At 37.3% G+C, this 19915-nt stretch overlaps 1 protein-coding gene and 1 pseudogene across 1 annotated transcript; both read right to left on the bottom strand.

Annotated features, from left to right (window-relative positions):
* Positions 1-3105: 3105 nt before the first annotated feature.
* LOC114032324 lies at positions 3106-3687 on the bottom strand (annotated as a pseudogene).
* A 9055-nt stretch (positions 3688-12742) lies between these two features.
* Positions 12743-18973, bottom strand: LOC114032294 (olfactory receptor 8G1-like). The gene is made up of 2 exons (XM_027847544.1): positions 18952-18973; positions 12743-13668 (listed from the first exon to the last, which is right to left on the bottom strand). Exons 1-2 carry the CDS (start codon positions 18971-18973, stop codon positions 12743-12745), a joined length of 948 nt encoding a protein of 315 aa, XP_027703345.1.
* Positions 18974-19915: the final 942 nt, after the last annotated feature.

Below are 19915 nucleotides of genomic sequence, written 5' to 3'. Positions count from 1 at the left end.
TTGGCACCCCTTGTTCACCTAATCTTCGAACGGCATATAACTATACCCCCAACCCCCAAATTGAGCCTGTTCTAGACTGGCCCCCATAGAGGGTCCAGTTTTGGAACTGTAACCCTCATGTATGTCATACCAGCCCGAAGGAAATAAAAACACGGACCTGAACTAATCATTTGTCTCTTTCTTAGAACAAACTTAGTTTTGGATTTTGGGGGTTCACAACCCCTAACACAGGCCCAATAAGATCATAGGAAATATCTGAGAATGTGCTTTCAATTCCAGCTGCTGTTGGCCTTTTGACATGAAGCCATCATTGTTCAAGTCCTTTCAGATATTCTGCTCAAGGCAGCACATTCTGAAGTGCAGGACATCCCCAGGACATGAACAAGGAAACACAGAGATACACAGCGAAAGGCATCCTGGAATGTTCCGACTCCTAGAGTCCTGTTGATCCTCTGTAAGAGGCTGTTTTCCCCTCCAAGACAATGAGGTCTAAAGTTTAATTCAATTAGCATTTACTAAACACCTACTTGGTATAGAAAGCACTGAAGTATAATGAGACCATTTGTAATACCAACAGAGAAGAAAGGGGAACTCTCTACTTTTGAAAAAAAACTATTTCTGAATTTGAAAGAGGTTGGTGAAGTTGTTAGGGTTGCTACCCATAGCTATTGTGTTGGCTACCTTTGTCCTTTTTTTTTTTTAAGGTGAATGAATGAATTTTAAAAAAGTGTTTGTTAAATACTTACTATGAGCAAAGCACTGTGCTAAGTACTGAGGATACAAAACAAACAAACAAACAAACAAAAAACAGATACCATTCCTGTTCTCAAAGAACTCACATTGTAAAAGGGGAGAAAATACATTTAGGAACTTTCATCTCCAAGTCAGATGGAAAGGTTCCATGATCCTTAGAATGCAGTAGCAAAGCAAGTATTAACGTGCCTTCTTTAATGTCCTTCCACTAATAGAATGTATTTCTGATTTTGAAAAATTTGCCCAAGTGATTTGGTGGCAAGAAGTTTCTTATCTGGGTCTTCTGTAGCTGTGGTAGTTGAGATTTTAGAGGGAGGGATACAGCATATACAGAATCAGATGCCAGGTTATTTTTCCATAGAAGTTGCTCCTTGGGATGATGGCTGCAGGGCCTGGCCTGGAAGCAGGTCTGGTGGAGGGCACTGCTATTCTGAGGGTTCTTGGATTCGGGTCCCTACATTGCTTTCATTGGAGTTTAAGGAGAGATAGTAGTTGAGGTGATTTTACTTGCTCAGTATATGGTGTCTCATAATTTTCAAAATCTCATGGTGCCTTGCTATTTCAACTAGGAAGGGCTGACTGTTTTGCGAGGGGCAGTTGGTTAGCAGATGGTGGGGATGGCTGGTCCCTTCCCCACAGTAGTTGCTTCCTGGGATGATAAATTCAGGGGCTAGTCTAGAAGAAGGACCATTTTGGGGACACTTGAGCCCAGTTTGTGGCAACTGATTGGTGGTGTTTGGAATTGGTGGTAGTAAATAAGGTGAGCCCCTTTTCCCTAGGCACTGCTCCCCTAAGTGATGGCTATGTGGATTAGGATGGAACCAGAGCTGGTTCCATCTCAGGGCTCTTGAGTTTATGGTCCTGGGCTGTCTTCATAAGTGCCTAAGTGGAGGTGGCGGTCAAGGTAGTGGCAGTAATTTGATTCTCTTGGCACAAGCTGCCTTTTCTCTCTCCCTCAGGGTGCCTACTTCAGCTAGACTGCCTCATCTGCCCTGCGGGTGTGTGCTAACATCATGTATTCAAGTGGCATCTTAGTAGGTGCTGTGGAAGAGACAATGAAAGAAATATTGTACCTGCCCTTTAATATGATTATAATAAGAAAATGTTATTATTTATATATCACTTTCAATTAAAGATAACACTTTTTTATTAACCACCTACTGTATTCAAGACACTGTACTAAATACTGGAAGTCCAAAGGTGAATAATGACATAAACTCTGCCCTTACATATATTACAAATTATCAGAGGGGAGAAGTATAGGACAAGTTAGAATGTAATTAACTATATAATTATGTATACAATGTAAATATGCATGTAGTCAAACCATGTGGCAAAAGAGATGTGAGGAGAGGGTTGTTAGGAATGGCCTTCATGGAGGAGGGGGCACCTGTGCTAGGACTTGACGGACAGATAGAATTTCAACAAAAAAGAGATATGGGTGAGTGTGCCCATTCCAAACATGGAAGAGAACCTACTGCTTAGAGGCAGGAAAGGGAAGAACTAGAATGAGGAACAGGGACTATGACAGCTTAGCTAAATAAAGACTATGTAGAGTAGAATAGTGTGAAATGAGGCTAGAAATGTATTTTGAAGACAGATTGAGACTGAGAAGGGCCTTGAATGCCAGACAAAGGAGTTTATAATTTCTGCTATTGGTAATAATATGATGCTGAAGTCTCAATTGCACTTATGGGGAATCACATGGTCAGACTATGGTTGTTGTATATAAGAATGTCATTGATCATGAATCGTTTGCCGTATTTTGCTCTCCGAGGTCCACCATGAATTACCAACCGCCCTGATGCTTTATCCTTCAGACCGCTGGGCATTGTCAAGTGACTTGCTGTTTAACTCTATATTCTAAATTCCTTACTAACAGGGATCAGGTTTTTTTTCCTTCCATTTTCTATTCTAAGACTTTAACTTTTGTAACATAGGCCTGGGGTGGCCACCTAGTCTGTAGGACGTTGCACATCTCTTATGTAGCATTTAGACACCTAATTAATCTCTAGGTTGTTTTGCTCACTCCAACCTGCTCTCATACTGTCAGGTCTAAGTTTTTAGAGAAGAACCATCCCCATATGATTACACTCAAACTTTCTCATAATTCTAGGGAAAAACCTATTATGGGGGAATAAACTAATTTTTCCTACCATGTTAGCTCTTCAGGCACTATTTCCAGAATCAGAGACCCTGGGTTCAAATTGCACCTTAAAGAAAGAAAAGAAGAAACTGGAGTTCTGACTGGCCTGTTCAGCCACCTGTGATAAATTCATAGGTAACTATGTCATCTTGAGCAAGACATTTAAAATGCTAGGCCTAAAATTCCTCATTTTTAAAACCAGGGACCTAGCTTAGGGGGTTCAGCATAGGTATCACTATGGTATAAAACACAAAAGATACTTTTCCGTCGTCCATGGAGTTGGTAAAAGAAGATATATGAGTGTAGCTGAACCAAAGAACAGAGTGACAGCCATGATATGGGGTTTTGCATCTTCCCTCAGTGGACTGGATGTGGAGGATGCTGAAGAGGATGACAGTGTAAAACTAAGGATGATTAAGGTTGGAACACGGAAATTAAATGAATTGAAAACCACTACTTCATTGATATAGGTTAAGAGGGGGAGAAGATCACAAAAGAAATTATTAACAATATTGTCTTTGCAGAAGTAAACTCTAAGCATGAAGCCTATGTAAATTGTGCCTCCAAACATAGCCATTGTACCCACTCCACCCACCAGCCAGGAGCAGACCTGATAGGATGTGATAACATTATACAGTACAGAGCTATAGATAGCAGCGTAGAAGTCATATGTCATCACCGCCAACATATGGCACTCAGAAATTATTTTTAAAAATGAAGAAATAGAGCTCAACCATGCACTCAGGGTAAGAGATAATGTTCTTCTCTGACACAAAGTTCACCAGCATTTTGGGAATGAACAGAGGTCAATGAAGGACAGACAACTGAGGAAATAGTACATGGGGGTGTGAAGGTGGAAATTAAGACCAATTAAGATTGTTAAGATACTATTAGGGGTTTTCAAGAGCTAAGGTCCAGCCAGCAAGCTGTACCCTGAGCTTGGTATAACAACAAACCTTTGCACTCACCTTCTCGATAATCTCAGCCACAGCAAAATCCCACAATTGTTTTATATAATTATTGTATTTGACCAGCATTGCATTCTCTGAGCTCAGACAAGCCCCTGCTGTATTCATGTTCTGGTCATGAATCCCTGCTACAAATCAAATTTGTCTCATAGTTGCTGTTATCCCTCATTGTCAGGGCTACAGCCCAGTGCACAGCCATTGATTTAAATATTGAAATTTGGCCACACTAAAGCAGCTCCCCCCATTAGGGGCTGGGCTCTGGCACATATGTCCTCACTTGTAAGCCATTTCCCTCACCTTGAAGTCAAATTTCTGTTTGATTCCTGACTCTCCTGTCTCTAGCTTGCTCTGTTAGGCTCTGACCACCCACTGTCCAGAGGCTGGTTCTGTCTGGTTGGTGTGATCACGCCCAGGTTTCCTACCTTGGTGATTATATAGATCCCCAGGATCAGGAAGAAAATGAGAAACTGGAGTTCTGACTAGCCTGTTAAGCCTGGTATGATAAATTCAGTCGCGGCAGAGTGTTTTCTTTCTCTGAGTTGTGGACCTGTAGGACTGGGAAAGAAGTAGCCCATTAGAATGGCTCTCCATTTACCACCGTTCCCACTACTCACATAGAATTTGATTACACAGAATGGGCACTGCTAAATTCTGAACATTTTGGTTATGTGGGGCTTATTCCAATTGCTGTTGATCTCCCTATCACTATATATGACTTAGAGTCTTAATCACTTTTAGCTTTCACTTTAGCAATCATTCTAGTCTATTTTTATTCTTATTACTACGTCTAAGAATTAGTATTAGAATGATAGTACACATGAACACAAAAGTTGAAAATGAGGCATGCTCAACTTTTCCTCATTCTGTACTAGGGAGGAATTTTCTACTGGTATAGAGTGATTCTGCTGACAACAATGAATGTTCAGGGGTTATAGAAAAGCATAACTTTTACTTCTTCCATTTAGCCACTTTCTGCAGCCCTTCTCTCTAGCTCCTGTTCATGTTTTGGAAACTCTACACACAACACAGCAGATCCCTGTGCTGACCATCAAAAGAGGCTGAACTCCATTAGGGTAAGAACTAGCTATTGTCCCTATCATCAAAGAATCTCAGTTGTTGCCCAAAGTCATTCAGTGAGAACACAGGAACCATCTCTGTTGAAGCAATTATTCAAGGCACTAAGGGATCAGAGCCATCATGATTCCCAATATCTCTAGACATTTTGCTCTCCCTCTCAGAGGCATTACTAGCTCCTGAGTATTGATAGTAAGGTCCTTGAAAATTATTCATTAATAATACAATCCTACTGTCTTATGAATATCTGATGAATCAATAGACCCAGTGAGATTGAGAGATGGTGTTTACTTTCCTGTACATGGAATGTATATGTACATGGAAAGTTCTTGGGATAAAGTAATAATAAAGAAATCATCTTGTCATCTCTCAGAACTCCTAGGGCAACTAAGAAATCAAGGCTCATGTGTGTATCACTACAGTACAAGAAGGAATAGAAGAGTCCCTCCTGTAGATTCCCACAACTGATTTCATTGGCAAGATACACAGATTCCTTCACTGAAGACCTGACAGTAAGGGTTAATGCTTTGTTTCAATTGGCCTGATGTTGTCTACAAAACCAACCATCATGGGGGCCCAGATCTCTATGAAACCAGACTTTCTCATCTTCTTTGGCCCATTGCTAGCCCTAAGTACTATGGAGCTAGTAATGCCTCTGAGAGGGAGAGCAAAATGTCTAGAGATCTAGCTTGTCAGAAACTCAGATGTATGTATCTCAACCTCACCTTGAGAACTCAAGAAAGATGAGAAAGGGATTATCCTATAAGGCACTCTATTAAATAACCAAAGTATGATTAGAATCCACTGATTAAGATGGGTTGAGAGCAGAATATGGTGGAGGAGACAAATTGTTTTTTTCCAAGATAAGTCTATATTCTTGATGAGATAAACACATAGGAGAGGGTAAGACAGGTACATCTGAGTTTCTGGCAAGTTATTTCTTAGGAGTGCAACACATCTTGAAATTCTGAAATAATGGAAACTAAAAAAAAAATTTCTAATGTGCTCATGAAATACTTATGTTAGGATTAAAAAAAAAAACAGACCTGCAATTTCATTGTCATAAGGAATTCCCAATGTGGAGAAAACCCTAACAATAAAAATTAGCATCTGATTGTAACTTCTAGTCTTAGAGAGTTGATGGATACAGTGAGAGATGTTTAGTGACTTGTCCAAAGTCATAAAACCAGTAAGTTTATGAGGTAGGAGTTGAATACAATTATTCAATTATTCCTGACTTTGAGGACAATTCTATGACCATTATACAAAACTGTCAAGTTTAGTATTATTGTCTAAAAAATAACTAAGTCACCCAATAGTTATGAATTAATGCAAAATCCAACAACTAAATTACACAGAACCATATAATTTGCATTTTACTGTTTTTGGAAAAATAGAATTGGAGCTATAAGCCATTCACTTTAAGGAATCTGGTATCAATTTTCTGTAATTCCTGGAAACTGGGTCTTTATTCTGACCTCAGCAGTGAAGCCAAAGTAAGCATCTCTGTAGTAAGAAGATCTGGATTCAGCCCCACCTGTGACAATTACCTTATTCCTGACTGTGGACAATTTACTTAACTCCCTGAACTTATGTTTTCTCATGTGTAAAATGAGAAATTATGCTAGAGATGCTTTAGTTCCTTGTTCATCTCTAGAGATATGTTACAATGATTCTGTAATCCTACGATTCTTTTATCAGAATTCTTGTCCATTTGGGTGAAGCCAGCATGCACTAGAAAACAGACTCCATTAAAACCATATTAAGGAAATGAAAGCTACTGTGTATATGTGTACTCAAAAATGTCAAATTTATTCAAAAAAGAAGGTGAAGGGGAAAAGTAACACCATTTAAAGATGCTATTCCAAGAAGACATCAACTCATCCCCTTTCTTTCTAAGTGTGTGGACAGGAAATATCTGATCTGAAGATGGACAGGGATCCGGAGGGAAGGGATGAAGTCAGGTTTAGAAAACTGAAATGACAAGATAGATAACCTTTTGCTCCTCAGTATGAATTTAAAACGACTTCAGTGTAGTTGTATTGCTCCTATCTGCCCTACTCACTGGCTTTTCATAATCCAGTAATAAATCAGGAAGTATTTATTCATATTAGGCTGTGCTCATTAATGAGCTAAGACTGGATAGAATTATATAACCTAGTCCAGAGTTAGTTTACTCTTGAGTTGGGGAGATAATACTAACAAACTGTTATAGAATAACAGAGCAAGCAAAATACTACACAGTTGTTTCACTTTGAGAGTTAAAAAGTATAAATATTTTTGATATAGGTGGGAGTAGCAAAGGACAGTTTTATAGAGAAGGTGGAAAATTATCTGGGTCTTTAAAAATGAACAAAACGTAGATATTCAAGAAGTAGTCAAGAAGGCACCCCTGGTGAGGGGAAGATGATGACCATCAGAAGGGAGGAGGGGATGCGAATGAGTACATAGTGTTTGTGATGAATTTGGGGAGACTGGCCTGATGAGACTATGGATTACATTGGGTATCTGTGATGAAATGTGTGAAGTTTGAGTTAGTTAAGGGCATGGGGATCATCAAAAGTCATGGAGAATAATATTAATTTGATAGGGTAAGAAATGATCATTCACTTAATTTACATAATTTCAAATTGATAGTGACCATGCTATAAGTTATACTTAGAAATTATGCTTGTGTTCTCACCAAATTTCTTATTCCTTTCCTTTTGGCCTCAATTTATCTCTGCTTGATCTGATTTTTCATTATTTTATGAGTTCACATGATAATTTCACCAAAGAATACTTTGAGCATTGCTAGAAGTCAATGAAATACATATCAGTCAATTGCTCAAAGGATAATTCTTAAATGTCTACTATCTGTCAGGAACTGGGGATATAAAATATAAAAAAAAGAAATAGTTCCTGCCTTTATGTATTTTACATTTTAATCAAATTCAAATTATTATATGCTTCATCATTATATTTCTTTTTCTTTCTTATTTAATATTTTATTTTTCCCCGGTTACATGTAAAAACAGTTTTTAACATTTGTTTTTAAAGCACTGAGTTCCAAATTATTTCCCTTCTTCCCCCCACCGTGCACCCCCAACTCCTCCTCATTAAGAAGGGAAGCTATTCCATAGTCATACTGTGAAAGAAAACATAGACCAAAAAAAAAAAACCTGAAGAAAAATAAAGAAAAAAAAAGTATGCTTCAATCTATATTCAGACACTATTAGTTTTTTGTCTGGGAATGGATAGCATTTTTCTTCATGAATCCTTCAGAGTTGTCTTGGATCATTGCATTGTTGAGAATAATTAAGTCATTCACAGCTGATCATCTTACAATATTGCTGTTACTTTGCACACAGTACATTTCACTCTGCATCAGCTTATGTAAATATTTCCAGGTTTTTCTGAGAGTATCCTGCTCACCATTTCTTATAGTACAATAGCATTACATCATAATCACATACCACAATTTGTTCAGCCATTCCCCAATGGATTGGCATCCCCCCATTTTCTAATTCTTTACCTCCAGAAAAGAACAGTTAGAAATATTTTTAACATATAGGTCGTTTTCCTTTGTTTTTATTTTTTATCTCTTTTGGGATACAGACCTAGTACTGATATTGCTAAGTCAAAGGGTATGCATGGTTTTATAGCCCTTTGGCATAGTTCCAAATTGTTCTACAGAATGTTTGAATCAGTTCACAACTCCACCAATGGTTCATTAAAGTCTCATATTCACCACGTCCCCTCCAACATTTGTCATTTTCCTTTTTTGTCCTATTAGCCAATCTAATAGAAATGAAGTAGTACCTCAGAATTGTTTTAATTTGTATTTATCCAATCAATGGTGAGAGTATTTTTCTTATGATTATAGATATATCACCTGAAAAGTGATCATATTTTTCATCAATTATCAATTGGAGAATGACTCTTGGTTTTTTTTATAAATTTGACTCAGTTCTCTACATGTATGAGAAAAGAAGACTTTATCAGAGAAACTTGCTTCAAAAAACTTTCACAACTACTGTTGCTAACTGTATTTCCCTCCACCCTATTTCCCCCATTTATTCTATTCTCTCTCTCTCCTTTCACCCTTTCCCTCCTCCAAAGTGTTTTGTTTCTGACTACCTCCTCCCCAAATCTATTTTCCCTTCTATCATCTCCCTCTTCTCTTATCCTCTTTCTCTCCTACTTTCCTGTAGGGTAAGATAGATTTCTATACCCAATTGATCGTATGTTATTCCCTCTTTGAGCCAATTCTGATGAGAACAAGGTTATTCACTCCCCTCACCTCCCCTACTTTTTTTTTTTTTTTGGTGAGGCAATTGGAGTTAAGTGACTTGCCCAGAGTCACACTGCTAGTAAATGTCAAGTGTCTGAGGTTGGATTTGAACTCAGATTCCCCTGACTCCAAGGCCAGAGCTTCATCCACTGTGCTATCTGACTGTCCCCCTTACCTCTCCTTCTTCTCCTCTTCAAGAGCTTTTTCTTGCCTCTTTTATGTGAGATAATTTACCCCATTCTACCTCTCCCATTCTCTTTCTCCTAGTACATTCCTCTCTCACCCCTTTATTTTATTTTTTAGACTTCATCCCTTAATATTTAGCTCACACCTGTGCCTTCTATCTATATATACTCCTTCTAACTACCCTAATAATGAGAAAGGTCCTATGAGTTACAAATGTAATCTCCCCATGTAGGAATGTAAACAGTTTAAACTTATTAAGGACCTTATGATTTCCCTTTCCTGTTTATCTTTTTATGCTTCCCTTGAGTCTTGTATGTGAAAGTCAAATTCTCTCTCTCTTTCTCTCTAACTGCCAATACTTATGCTGATTGGATATCTCCCTTATTTACTTTCTTGGTAGAAAGATACCACTGAATTTTTCTCTCCTACTCCTCATAACCCCAGTAACTCTACATTTTGTCATGCTTTCTAGGGACATGGCATATGGTATCATGCATCTACTATTTTCAAGGCACTGTTCTAGGTCAAAGGGGTAAAAAAAAAAAACGAATATGGTCTCTGCACACAAGAAGCTTATATTCTCTAGGTGAGGTATACAAAAATAATTAATGGCTGTATGTTGCTCATATTAATAAAAAGTATTTCTGCCCTTCCTCACTTCTGTTGTATGCCCAACAAATCTACACTGACAGTTGGATACCTTTCCCAAAATGTGGCTAGGAAACGAAATCCCTTCCAACTCTTTGAATCCTACCTCCACTACAACCTTTACCTGGATAAATATACAATACAAACCAGCAGTTCCCCACATCATCAAAATCTCAATTCTGTACATATGGCACATACATTCTTTACATTGTCATTTGGGTGTATGGGGATAGAGTCTATAATTTCTTAAACTCTTTGATTCAACACTGTGTGACCCAAACATGCTTGGCTCTGGTTTTGTTCGTCCAACCCCATAGATCAGTGGTAGTTTAAACTAAGATATATTGAACATTCTATCAATGGGAGGATTCATGTGTCAATGAGAATGAGGATATGAGCAAAGATGGTCAGCAAAGTAGCAATGATTAGGAAGCTGGAATGATAACAACATGCATTACTTTGTTATAGTAATCCCATTCTTGCTTTTACTGCATTGCATCAGTAGGGAGATGCTATTGACAAATTCTATGAACAAATCATTAACAAATGCTATTATTAAATTCTGTCAAATAAGTTAACATAAATTTATTTTTAATAAAATCATATATACAATATGACAAGAAGAAAAGCTTAGGACAAGAGAATAGTGGAGTTGTTTGTTTGTTTCATTAAGATAGGTTTTCAGAAAGCAATCTTGAGAATCAATGGTCAGAGAAAACAGTGATGTGGAGTTAGGGTTGGACTTTTCCCTTTTAAGTCAAGAAGAAGGCTAACTCTGTAGTCCTAGGTGTGGAAAGATTAGAAACCTCTTACCAACCTACAAGTTTTTTTTTGTAATAATGGACATAATGGTCAGCTATTCCTTGGTTATCTCAGAGAATTAGGTACTGATCTCAGCAGTTACATCCTTTGTGTATGACAAGAAGGAAAATTCACTTTCTGTACTAATTTTCTACATGAATAAAATCAGATCTAGGAGTTTCAGGACCCAAATTAAACTGTAAGTGCTTTATCTATACCTAAGAACATATCCCTCACAACCATCTACCAAAATGGGAAGCCAAGTATATAAACTGTCAGATGCTCTATGCCTCAGAAACTTCATAAATCCACCTTGAAAAAATCATAGGTGGAGGGCTTCTGTGTATATACTATGGAAATGAGTAGCATACCTGTTATCTGTGCTGTGGTGGGTGAAAGATGAAATGACTGAGGAAACAAAGGCTTGAGCTTCAGAGTATATCAGTTTATTAAGCAATGCATACCAGTTGCCTTAACTAATTGGGACTGGACCTCCTCACACATACAGAGAGAAACAGATTCTTATGCACTAAAAACAGTTAATCAAATAAGAGCCATTAATTAAATAAAACAAAATTAACCAGGATACAAAATTAAATAATCTGATTTCTAATTATAGGAAAGATTAGGGACTTTCTAAGTTGGGAGGGGGAAAGCAAATAGGTGCAATTCCCTGAAATCAGAAAGAAGAGGTGTCCTACTCCTTCCAAGTGTCTATATTCAAAGGAACATAAAAAAGTTACTGATTGAACAAAATGGGGCCAGTTTTCAGAAAAGACATGTGGGTTGCTTGAGTTGTATAATTGTGAGAAAATGCTTTCTACCAGTCTTCAGATCTGACTGGGTTTCTTGTGAGCATAACCTTGTTTCTCAGTTCAGGGTCTCTAAGCAATAAGTAGAGTTAGTTCAAACCATGCAGAACTAATTTCCAACAATATTAAAGTCCTATCACAATTCACATAATTGAATAAAATTTTTTTAACAAGACAGAAATTAGACTAGACCCATAATTGAACAGAAAGGAAACTGAGCTCCAGAATTGATGGAGTCAGTGTAGTTTACTCAATTCCCATTACCACTTACTGTTCTAATCCCCTCAATCCACTCAGTGCAAGCAAACTGATTGTATGTTTAGCTCTAGATACTTAAAGTTAGGTATATACCATAACATAGCAGCAACTTTATGGATTATTTGTTTCTTGATCCACAATACACAGGGTTAATGAGAGCACTGAAGGTTTTTGTGTAGGCAAGAGGACATTAGTAGCCTGATTTGGTGATGATGGACTTAGTACTGAAAGCTGGGGTACAATTGTTGGCACAGGTGGGGGAGTCCACAGTCCATGAATATAGGAAATTTAACAGAGATTCTTGTTTTTTAGAGGCACAAATATACTAAAACACCAAGACAGTAGAGTGGGCAAGAAGGAAATGGAACAGGCAAGAGTCCATGAATGTTGAAGGTAGACCAAATGAAGTACAAAAAGTAATTGTAGGGTAACTAGGATTACTAAAAAGGATTGCCCACATTGGAGGTAAGGCAGAGCTTGTAAATGTAGAGAAGTGGCCTCTTGTAATGATAAAAATAAACTGCACCTTCATCAAAAGGGGCTGCATAGGATCACAAAGCAATTCTAGTTGAATGTGTAGAGTGCCCTGGTAGCTACACTGTCAGTAGCTTATCTGACCTAAGATTAGATATGTGGCTATTCCATATTATTAGAATTAATTTTTAAATGATTCCTCCTCCTACAGACATTGAAAATGTAACTGAAAGAGGAGCTACTTTTTGGAGGGAGATAACAGGAAAAGGGTTATGGGAGGAATGGAGTCAATTGATGCCATCATCTAGGATGGAACAATGTTTTATTTCTCATAAAACAGCATTAAAATTCACCAGAATTTACTTCTCTTTAGAATTTTCCTCAGGGCAACTTTGACATCCTTGTTCCTCAAGCTGTAGATCAAAGGGTTCAGCATGGGTATCACTATGGTGTAAAACACAGAGGACACTTTCCCCTGGTCCATAGAACTGACAGAAGAGGGCTGCAGGTACATAAATGCTGTAGAACCATAGAAGAGAGAAACTGCCATGATATGGGAGCTGCAAGTGCTGAAGGCTTTGGACCTTCCCTCAGTGGACCGGATGCGGAGGATGCTAGCAATAATGAATACGTAAGAGCTAACAATGGTTACTACAGGGGCAAAAATATTTAATGAACCAAAGAAAAGCATCATTGCTTCATTGATGTAAGTACTAGAGCAGGAGAGCTTCAAAAGGGGAAGAAGATCACAGAAATAATGATTGATGACATTTTTCTTGCAGAAGAATACTCTAAGCATACAGCCTGTGTGAGCTGTGGCACCAAGCAAGCCCATTATGTATACGACACTTACTAGCCCTGAGCAGATCTGTGGGGACATAATGACATTATACAGTAAAGGGCTACAGATGGCAACATAACGGTCATATGCCATCACAGCCAGCATGTAACAGTCAGCAATTACAAAAATGGAGAAGAAATAGAGCTGAGTCATGCATTCAGGGTAAGAGATGATGTTTTTTTCTCCAATAAAGTTTACTAGCATTTTGGGAGTGATGGTAGTTGAGTGACAGAGATCAATAAAGGATAGACAGCTAAGGAAATAATACATGGGGGTATGAAGATGAGAACTGAGACCAATCAATATTACCATACCCAAGTTTCCCACAACAGTGACCAAATAAATTGCCAGAAAGAGGAGAAAGAGGGGAAGCTGGAGCTCTGGCCGGTTTGTCAGTCCTGCAAGAATAAATTCTGTCACTGTGGAATGATTTGCTGTGAACATTGTTTGGGTGTGATCTGTGGGAATGAGAGAAAAGCAATGTATTAAAAAAGGATCTTCATTAATACCCCCATCCAGAGAAAGCTCACCCACAGTGGGAAATTTATGTTATAAGAAATGTATAAGGTTCTATTAGTCCTTTTGAGTCTGTCTCTTTGTCCCCTGAATACATAATTTCCCTTCCATGCTATCTACACTATCAATAATATAGCACAGAGAAACTCAAGGCAGCTGTTTTTGTATTTTTCTGAGATGTTAGACTGAAGACTGAGCTTCTGAGTCAGACAATGGAACCACTAATGACACACATGGACCAGGGTTCAGGGAAAGGCAAAAGAAGAAAATTCCAGCTCTTCTTTATCATCTCTATTTCTCTCTCATTGATTGTTGATTGAGTTTTGACTGTCCATATTGGTGAAGCTTTACAAAAAGCCCATTAGTTTCCTTTGCTGGACACTGGAGGGGGGAAAGGGAACTTGCTCGTCATTTCAGAGAGAGGACAGCAGTATCACAGAGGAATGTGGTGGCTTCCTACAGGTTCTCAGTTAAAAAAAAGTCACTGGGAAAGTACTAGGTACTAAGGGATTGGAGCCATTGCAATTTTGATTATATCTATATATTTTCCCCTTTTGCCCCAGGTGCTTTGGCATTCACAAAGTAGAATATGTTAAGGATAGATTGATCCAAACAGGGAAAGAGTGTGTCACAGAGCTTTTGGATCCCATAAGTATGAGTTTGGAAAGACAAATCAGGATACTGAGTCATACACTTACCGTCCAGTGTGGCACTTTATAAATTCTGCACTGACATTGTCCTTGAAAGGAAATGATCTTGATGAGGTCAGGGTTGATCCCTGCCATAGAGCTTTCTGTTGAATCTATGACAACATGGAAATCTGTTTCTAAACTACTCTGGATTTTTAAGCTCTTGAGATGATAATTCCTGAGTGTGATTTTTCACAGATCATCCTCTATAGGTTCAGAGAGTCAACTAATACTTATTAATTTCAGCAGGGCTGTATGTTACAGAAGGATTTTCTTCTCAGTTTTAAGATTTCAAGGACCTCATTAGAAATGGCATGGACGAAGGCTTGACGAAAGACTCACCAGGGATCCAACTCTGTTGGGAAGAAATTATTGATGTTTACCTTTCTCATTCCTTAAGTCTAGCATTTATATTCATTCTCCAAGTATCGAATGATCTCTCTTGGGGAGATGGTAGAGGAAGTCTCTGCCTTACCCTTGCTTGTGGTCTACAGCAATAGTGTCAAATTAAAATGGAAATTGGGGCCACTAATCCATACATAAGAATCCCCACTGGTCGTATGTTGACTTAATTTTAAAATGTAGTATTATTCTTATTTTTTTGCATTTTATTTCTTTTACTAAATATTTCCCAGTTACATTTTAATCTGATTTGGGCTACACTAGGGAGCATTGTAGATGCCCTGTGACCTTCCAGATGTTTGACACCTCTGGTTTAGAGTAGTCAAGTAGTAGAACTAGGAACTTCAAAGCTGAGTTCTGACAAGCAACTTCCTAAGTATTTAATTCAATTCAATCACATGTCTGTTTATTCTTTCAGTACTTACTAAATGGAAAGCACAATGTCAAATGCTACCTCCTACATGAGGCTTTCCTGACCTCTCCCAGCAGTGAGTGCCTTCCACCAAATTACTTTGTATTTGTTTATATATATATATATATATATATATATATATATATATATATGTATATGTATATGTATATATGTATGTATGTATGTATAATATTTTATATTCTTATGTATGTGTATGTTGTCTACCCCCCCATAGATGTAAACTCCTAGAAGGCCAGGACTGCTTCATTTTTGTCTTTGCATGACTAGCACAGTGCCATACATTTACAGTAATAACTGCTTAATAAACACTTGATGATTGATTTTGAGGAATCTACAAATGAAAAAAAAAATGATAGTCTGTGATATTGTGAGCTTACAACCACAAAAGTGGATAGGATTTGTATACAGTTATAGTATGAGAGAAGAAAGAGAAGTCTACATGCTCCAGAAAAATCTGAGGCATGAAAAAACACTTTTAGCTTCGGGTATACTTTAGTCTCATTCAGTGGTAGCATCGAAATAATGAACTTTAAATGATAACTGTAGTTTCAGGAAACGTGTTCATTAATTTTCATAATTGTCTAGCATCTATATACATTTTATAATAAATATTAATGGCACCAAATGTAGTCATGTTTCCCAACTTTTGAATAAATGATAAAACTGTACTGAAATTTAGCTACCTTATTTTATAACCAACATACCATAAAACAGAGATTGTTTTCTTTTGTCTTTAAATGAACTTAGTAGAAATAATAAGTTTCTATATGTATATTCTATTAAGTTGGATAGAATCTTAGTGTCAGGAAGATTTGATTTAGTACATTATAGCTATGAAAAGTAATTTTATTTTTCATTTAAGTGTCCCAGGCAACTCAAAGGTTTTAGATTACACATGGATTGCCAATACATATTGATGGAGAAAATTGCCAAATCCAGGGTTCCTGCTATCATTAAATCTCAGCTCTGAATGACAACACACAAAAAGCTTACTAAATTACAATTTGCAATGAAGCACAAAATTAAATCTTTTCAAAGTATCCATTTGACTGAGCGTTATTTTTAAATTAGAAAAATATTGTTTTCTCAAGGACTTGACATTGAATATATTAGCTATGTCAGTTAACCAACAAAAATAATTTTAAAATAAAAATAAAATTGCATATAGAATATAAGAATAAAATAAATAAATAAAATAATAGAAGAATATAATAGTGTAAAAAGATATTTTTTTAGAAAATTAAATAAAAATTAATAGAAAATTTTATATTGACTAGAATGTCAGACAAATCTCAATTTCTGCTGCTCAAATTGCTTGTGTAAGTATACATGTGGTGGGGGGGCAAAAAATAATTGGATCCCCATTCATAAACAAGCAAGAGCTCATTCCACAATAACATTTATGATAGAAAAGGACAGGGAAACATAACAAAGTCTTTCCAAAGGCATCAAAAATAGGAGGATGCCAATGGCCTAATAATATGAAAGGAAAGTTGGGACAAAAGGAATGGGAGGATATCCAGAATGAAGTTCTAAAGACCTAAAAATAATTTTTTTCTGTTGAAGAAGATAAGAAATAACTTCCTTCTAAAAGACTGCAAAACCATTGGAAACTCATGGACAAACATAAATTAAAATTTAAAAAAAAGGAAAGATAATGGAAACAAGGAGTGGGAATGAATAAAAATTAGTACCATAAGAATACTGTTGAGTTATATAGGGCAGCTAGATGGCACAGTGGATAGAGCACTGGCCCTGGAGTCAGGAGGACCTGAGTTCAATCCAGCCTCAGACACATGATACTCACTAGCTGTGTGACCCTAGGCAAGTCTCTTAACCCTGATTGCCTCGCCAAAAAAAAAAAAAAAAAGAGTTATATAGGGCAGAATAAACTGACATTGTCAAGAAATGCTAAGGACAATTAGAGAGGGTTTTTGAAGCTACATTTGAGGTAATAGAAGGACCAAGAAGGATTATAAATGCTGCTCAAGGTTGATGAGATAATAAAAAGGATAATAGTAAAAGGGCCAAAATAATTAAATTTTAGTTTGCTCCCATTTTTTGTTTCAAATAAAGTGATCCTTGGACTTGAAAGGTTAAAATAAAAATATTCATGAGGAGTTGAAACCCAAAGTAAGTGGGGAGATGATCTAGAGGTTCTCAATAAGTTCAAACACTAGGCCTAGATGAACTACATCTTAGTTTAGTGAAATAACTGATTGATGCTGTTGCTAATTCACTATTGGTGATTTTGGGTTACTGGAAGAATAAGAGAGGTGCTAGAAGCATGATGAAGGTAAAATATTTCCATTTTCTAAAAGGGAAGTTAGTCATCAGTCAACCAATGAGCATCTATTAAGGGACTCCTGCGTGTCAGACATTGTTTGGTGCTGAGGATACAGACACAAAGAATGAAACAATCCCTTCTCATAAAGATTTATATTCTAATAGAGGAAACAATAACATATGTAAATATATAATGAATAAAGATAAAGATAACAAGGGCAAATACCTATAAATCAGTTAAGTAGAAGAGTACAAGATGTTTGGTAGGGAGAGCTCTAGCTGGAGGGATCAGAAAAAGCTTCATATAGAAAGTATGCTTCAGCTGAGCCTTTAAGGAACAGAGAAATTGAATAAAGCAGAGGGAGTATATCCCAAATATGAAGGAGAGCAGGTACAAAGGTATGGAGGTAGGAGACAAAGTGTCGTGTTTGAGGAAGAAAGGGAAGGCTGGCTTGGCCAGTAGTGTAGAATGGAAAATATCATATGAGTCTAGAAAGCTAAAATGGGTCCTGGGGGTGAAGAGCTTTAAAGTTAAAAAAGGGTTTTATAAAGGCAAGAGGGAGTCATTACAGTTTATTGAGTGAGGAAGTTGACCTCGTTAGATAAGCACTTAAAGAAATGGATTAGAGTGAGGTAAGACTTGAAGTAGAGAGAGGCACCCATTGGATTGATCTAGGTGAGATGTGATAATAGGCATAATCACCACTAATGTGGTGATTATGAGAGTGGAGAGAAGGGGTTGGATTGAGAGATCTTATGGAGGTAGAAATGTTGATATTTGGTAATTGATTAGATATATGTGGTGAGGGAGGATGAAGAATCAAGGATAATGCTGAGATTATGAAACTGAGACACTTGCCAGAAGAATGGTGTCCCTTGACAGAAAGAGGCAAGTTTGGAAGAGAAATGAGTGTGTGGAGAAAGATAATGAGATGTCTCCAGGACATCCACCTTGAAATGTTCAGTAGGTGCTTGGTGATGTAAGACTAAAGCTCTGGTGAGAAACTAGGGCTGGATACATTTCTGTGAGACATTTGCACATATATGACAATTAAACTCATGAGAGCTGGTGAAGTCAGTAAGAAGGAGAAAAGAAAAGGAATCAGGACAGAGACAAGAGGGAATATTCATAACTAAAGAATGTGTGTAATAGGTATTAAACCACCAAAGGATATTGAGAAAAAGGTAGGGTCTACAGGCTAAAGGCCCATGAGTCTTCTTTCTATTCCTGAAAAAATAAAGTCTAGAATATTAAATATATAATATCTGAGCTCTGGAGCAGTAGTAAGACAGTGGATTGAGAGTTGGCCTTGGAGTCAGGAAAAACTTGGTTCATATCCCACCTCTGACTTATAAAGTAAATCATTTAACTTCTGAGACTTGAAGATAACTTTCTAATTCTCTAATTTGCATAGGTCTCAGTCATCTGGAATGAAATCACAGGTCCAGACAAAACAAAAAAATTCACAAATCATTATGAAAATTTAGGGAAATCATGCTCAATTAAAACCAACATGGTTTCATCAAAAAAAGATCATGATACATTTATTGAATTTCTTTTTCTTCTTTTTTTATAGTTTATTTTAACTACTAGATCAGGGGAATCTTATAAACATGGCAGACAGATTTTAGCAAAGTATTTGTTAGTCATCCATGTTATATTTGTGCATAAGATGAAGAGTAATTAGCTAAATAATTATATAGATGGATCAGTTCTAACGTTTGAATTTTAGAACCCTACCACACCTCAATATTCATTAGTAGGGCTATTGTTGTTTGTTCTTTGTTTTTGAAGAGGACCAGTGATATCATAGAGTGATGTCTTGACTTGCTCATGGATTAGATTAAAGCAAGGCAGAATTGCACAAAGTCATCAGCCTCTCTCTCTTTTCCAGTCATCAAAGTCCAGTGACAAGACAAAACTCAAAACAACTAGTGATAGCTTGGCACACAGTAGATGACCTCAGGGTCTTTGATGTCAGGTCAAGCTCTACCTGCTCCACAGTACCTGTTTTAAAACCTCATGGCCATTGCAACACATAATTCTCATCCTCCCATTCTATCAGGGAAAGTCTTCATCTGCTTGGGGTAGAAAGCACCCTAATTCACTGATAGGTTTGAGGCCTATTGGTTATCCTCAACCTGGGTTAGCCTGTTTGCCAAGATGGTTTTCTGGGGTGTGGCTGCTGTGCATGCTACAGTTTCTTGGAATGACAGATGTGAGTTGGGTGACAGATGGTGGATGAGCAGCCTTGAAAAGGGCTTGGCAAGTCCTCATACCAGAGGTGCTAGTGCTCCATGAACACTCCATACGGCTAGGTGGTTCATTAGACAGAGTGCTGGACCTGGAGTCAG

The sequence above is a fragment of the Vombatus ursinus genome, unplaced genomic scaffold (genome assembly GCF_900497805.2).
Source record: "Vombatus ursinus unplaced genomic scaffold, bare-nosed wombat genome assembly UNPS02015414.1, whole genome shotgun sequence".
NCBI lineage: Eukaryota > Metazoa > Chordata > Mammalia > Diprotodontia > Vombatidae > Vombatus > Vombatus ursinus.
The sequence above is the reverse complement of the archived record's forward strand: the minus strand, read 5'-3'. Positions and strand labels throughout refer to the sequence as shown.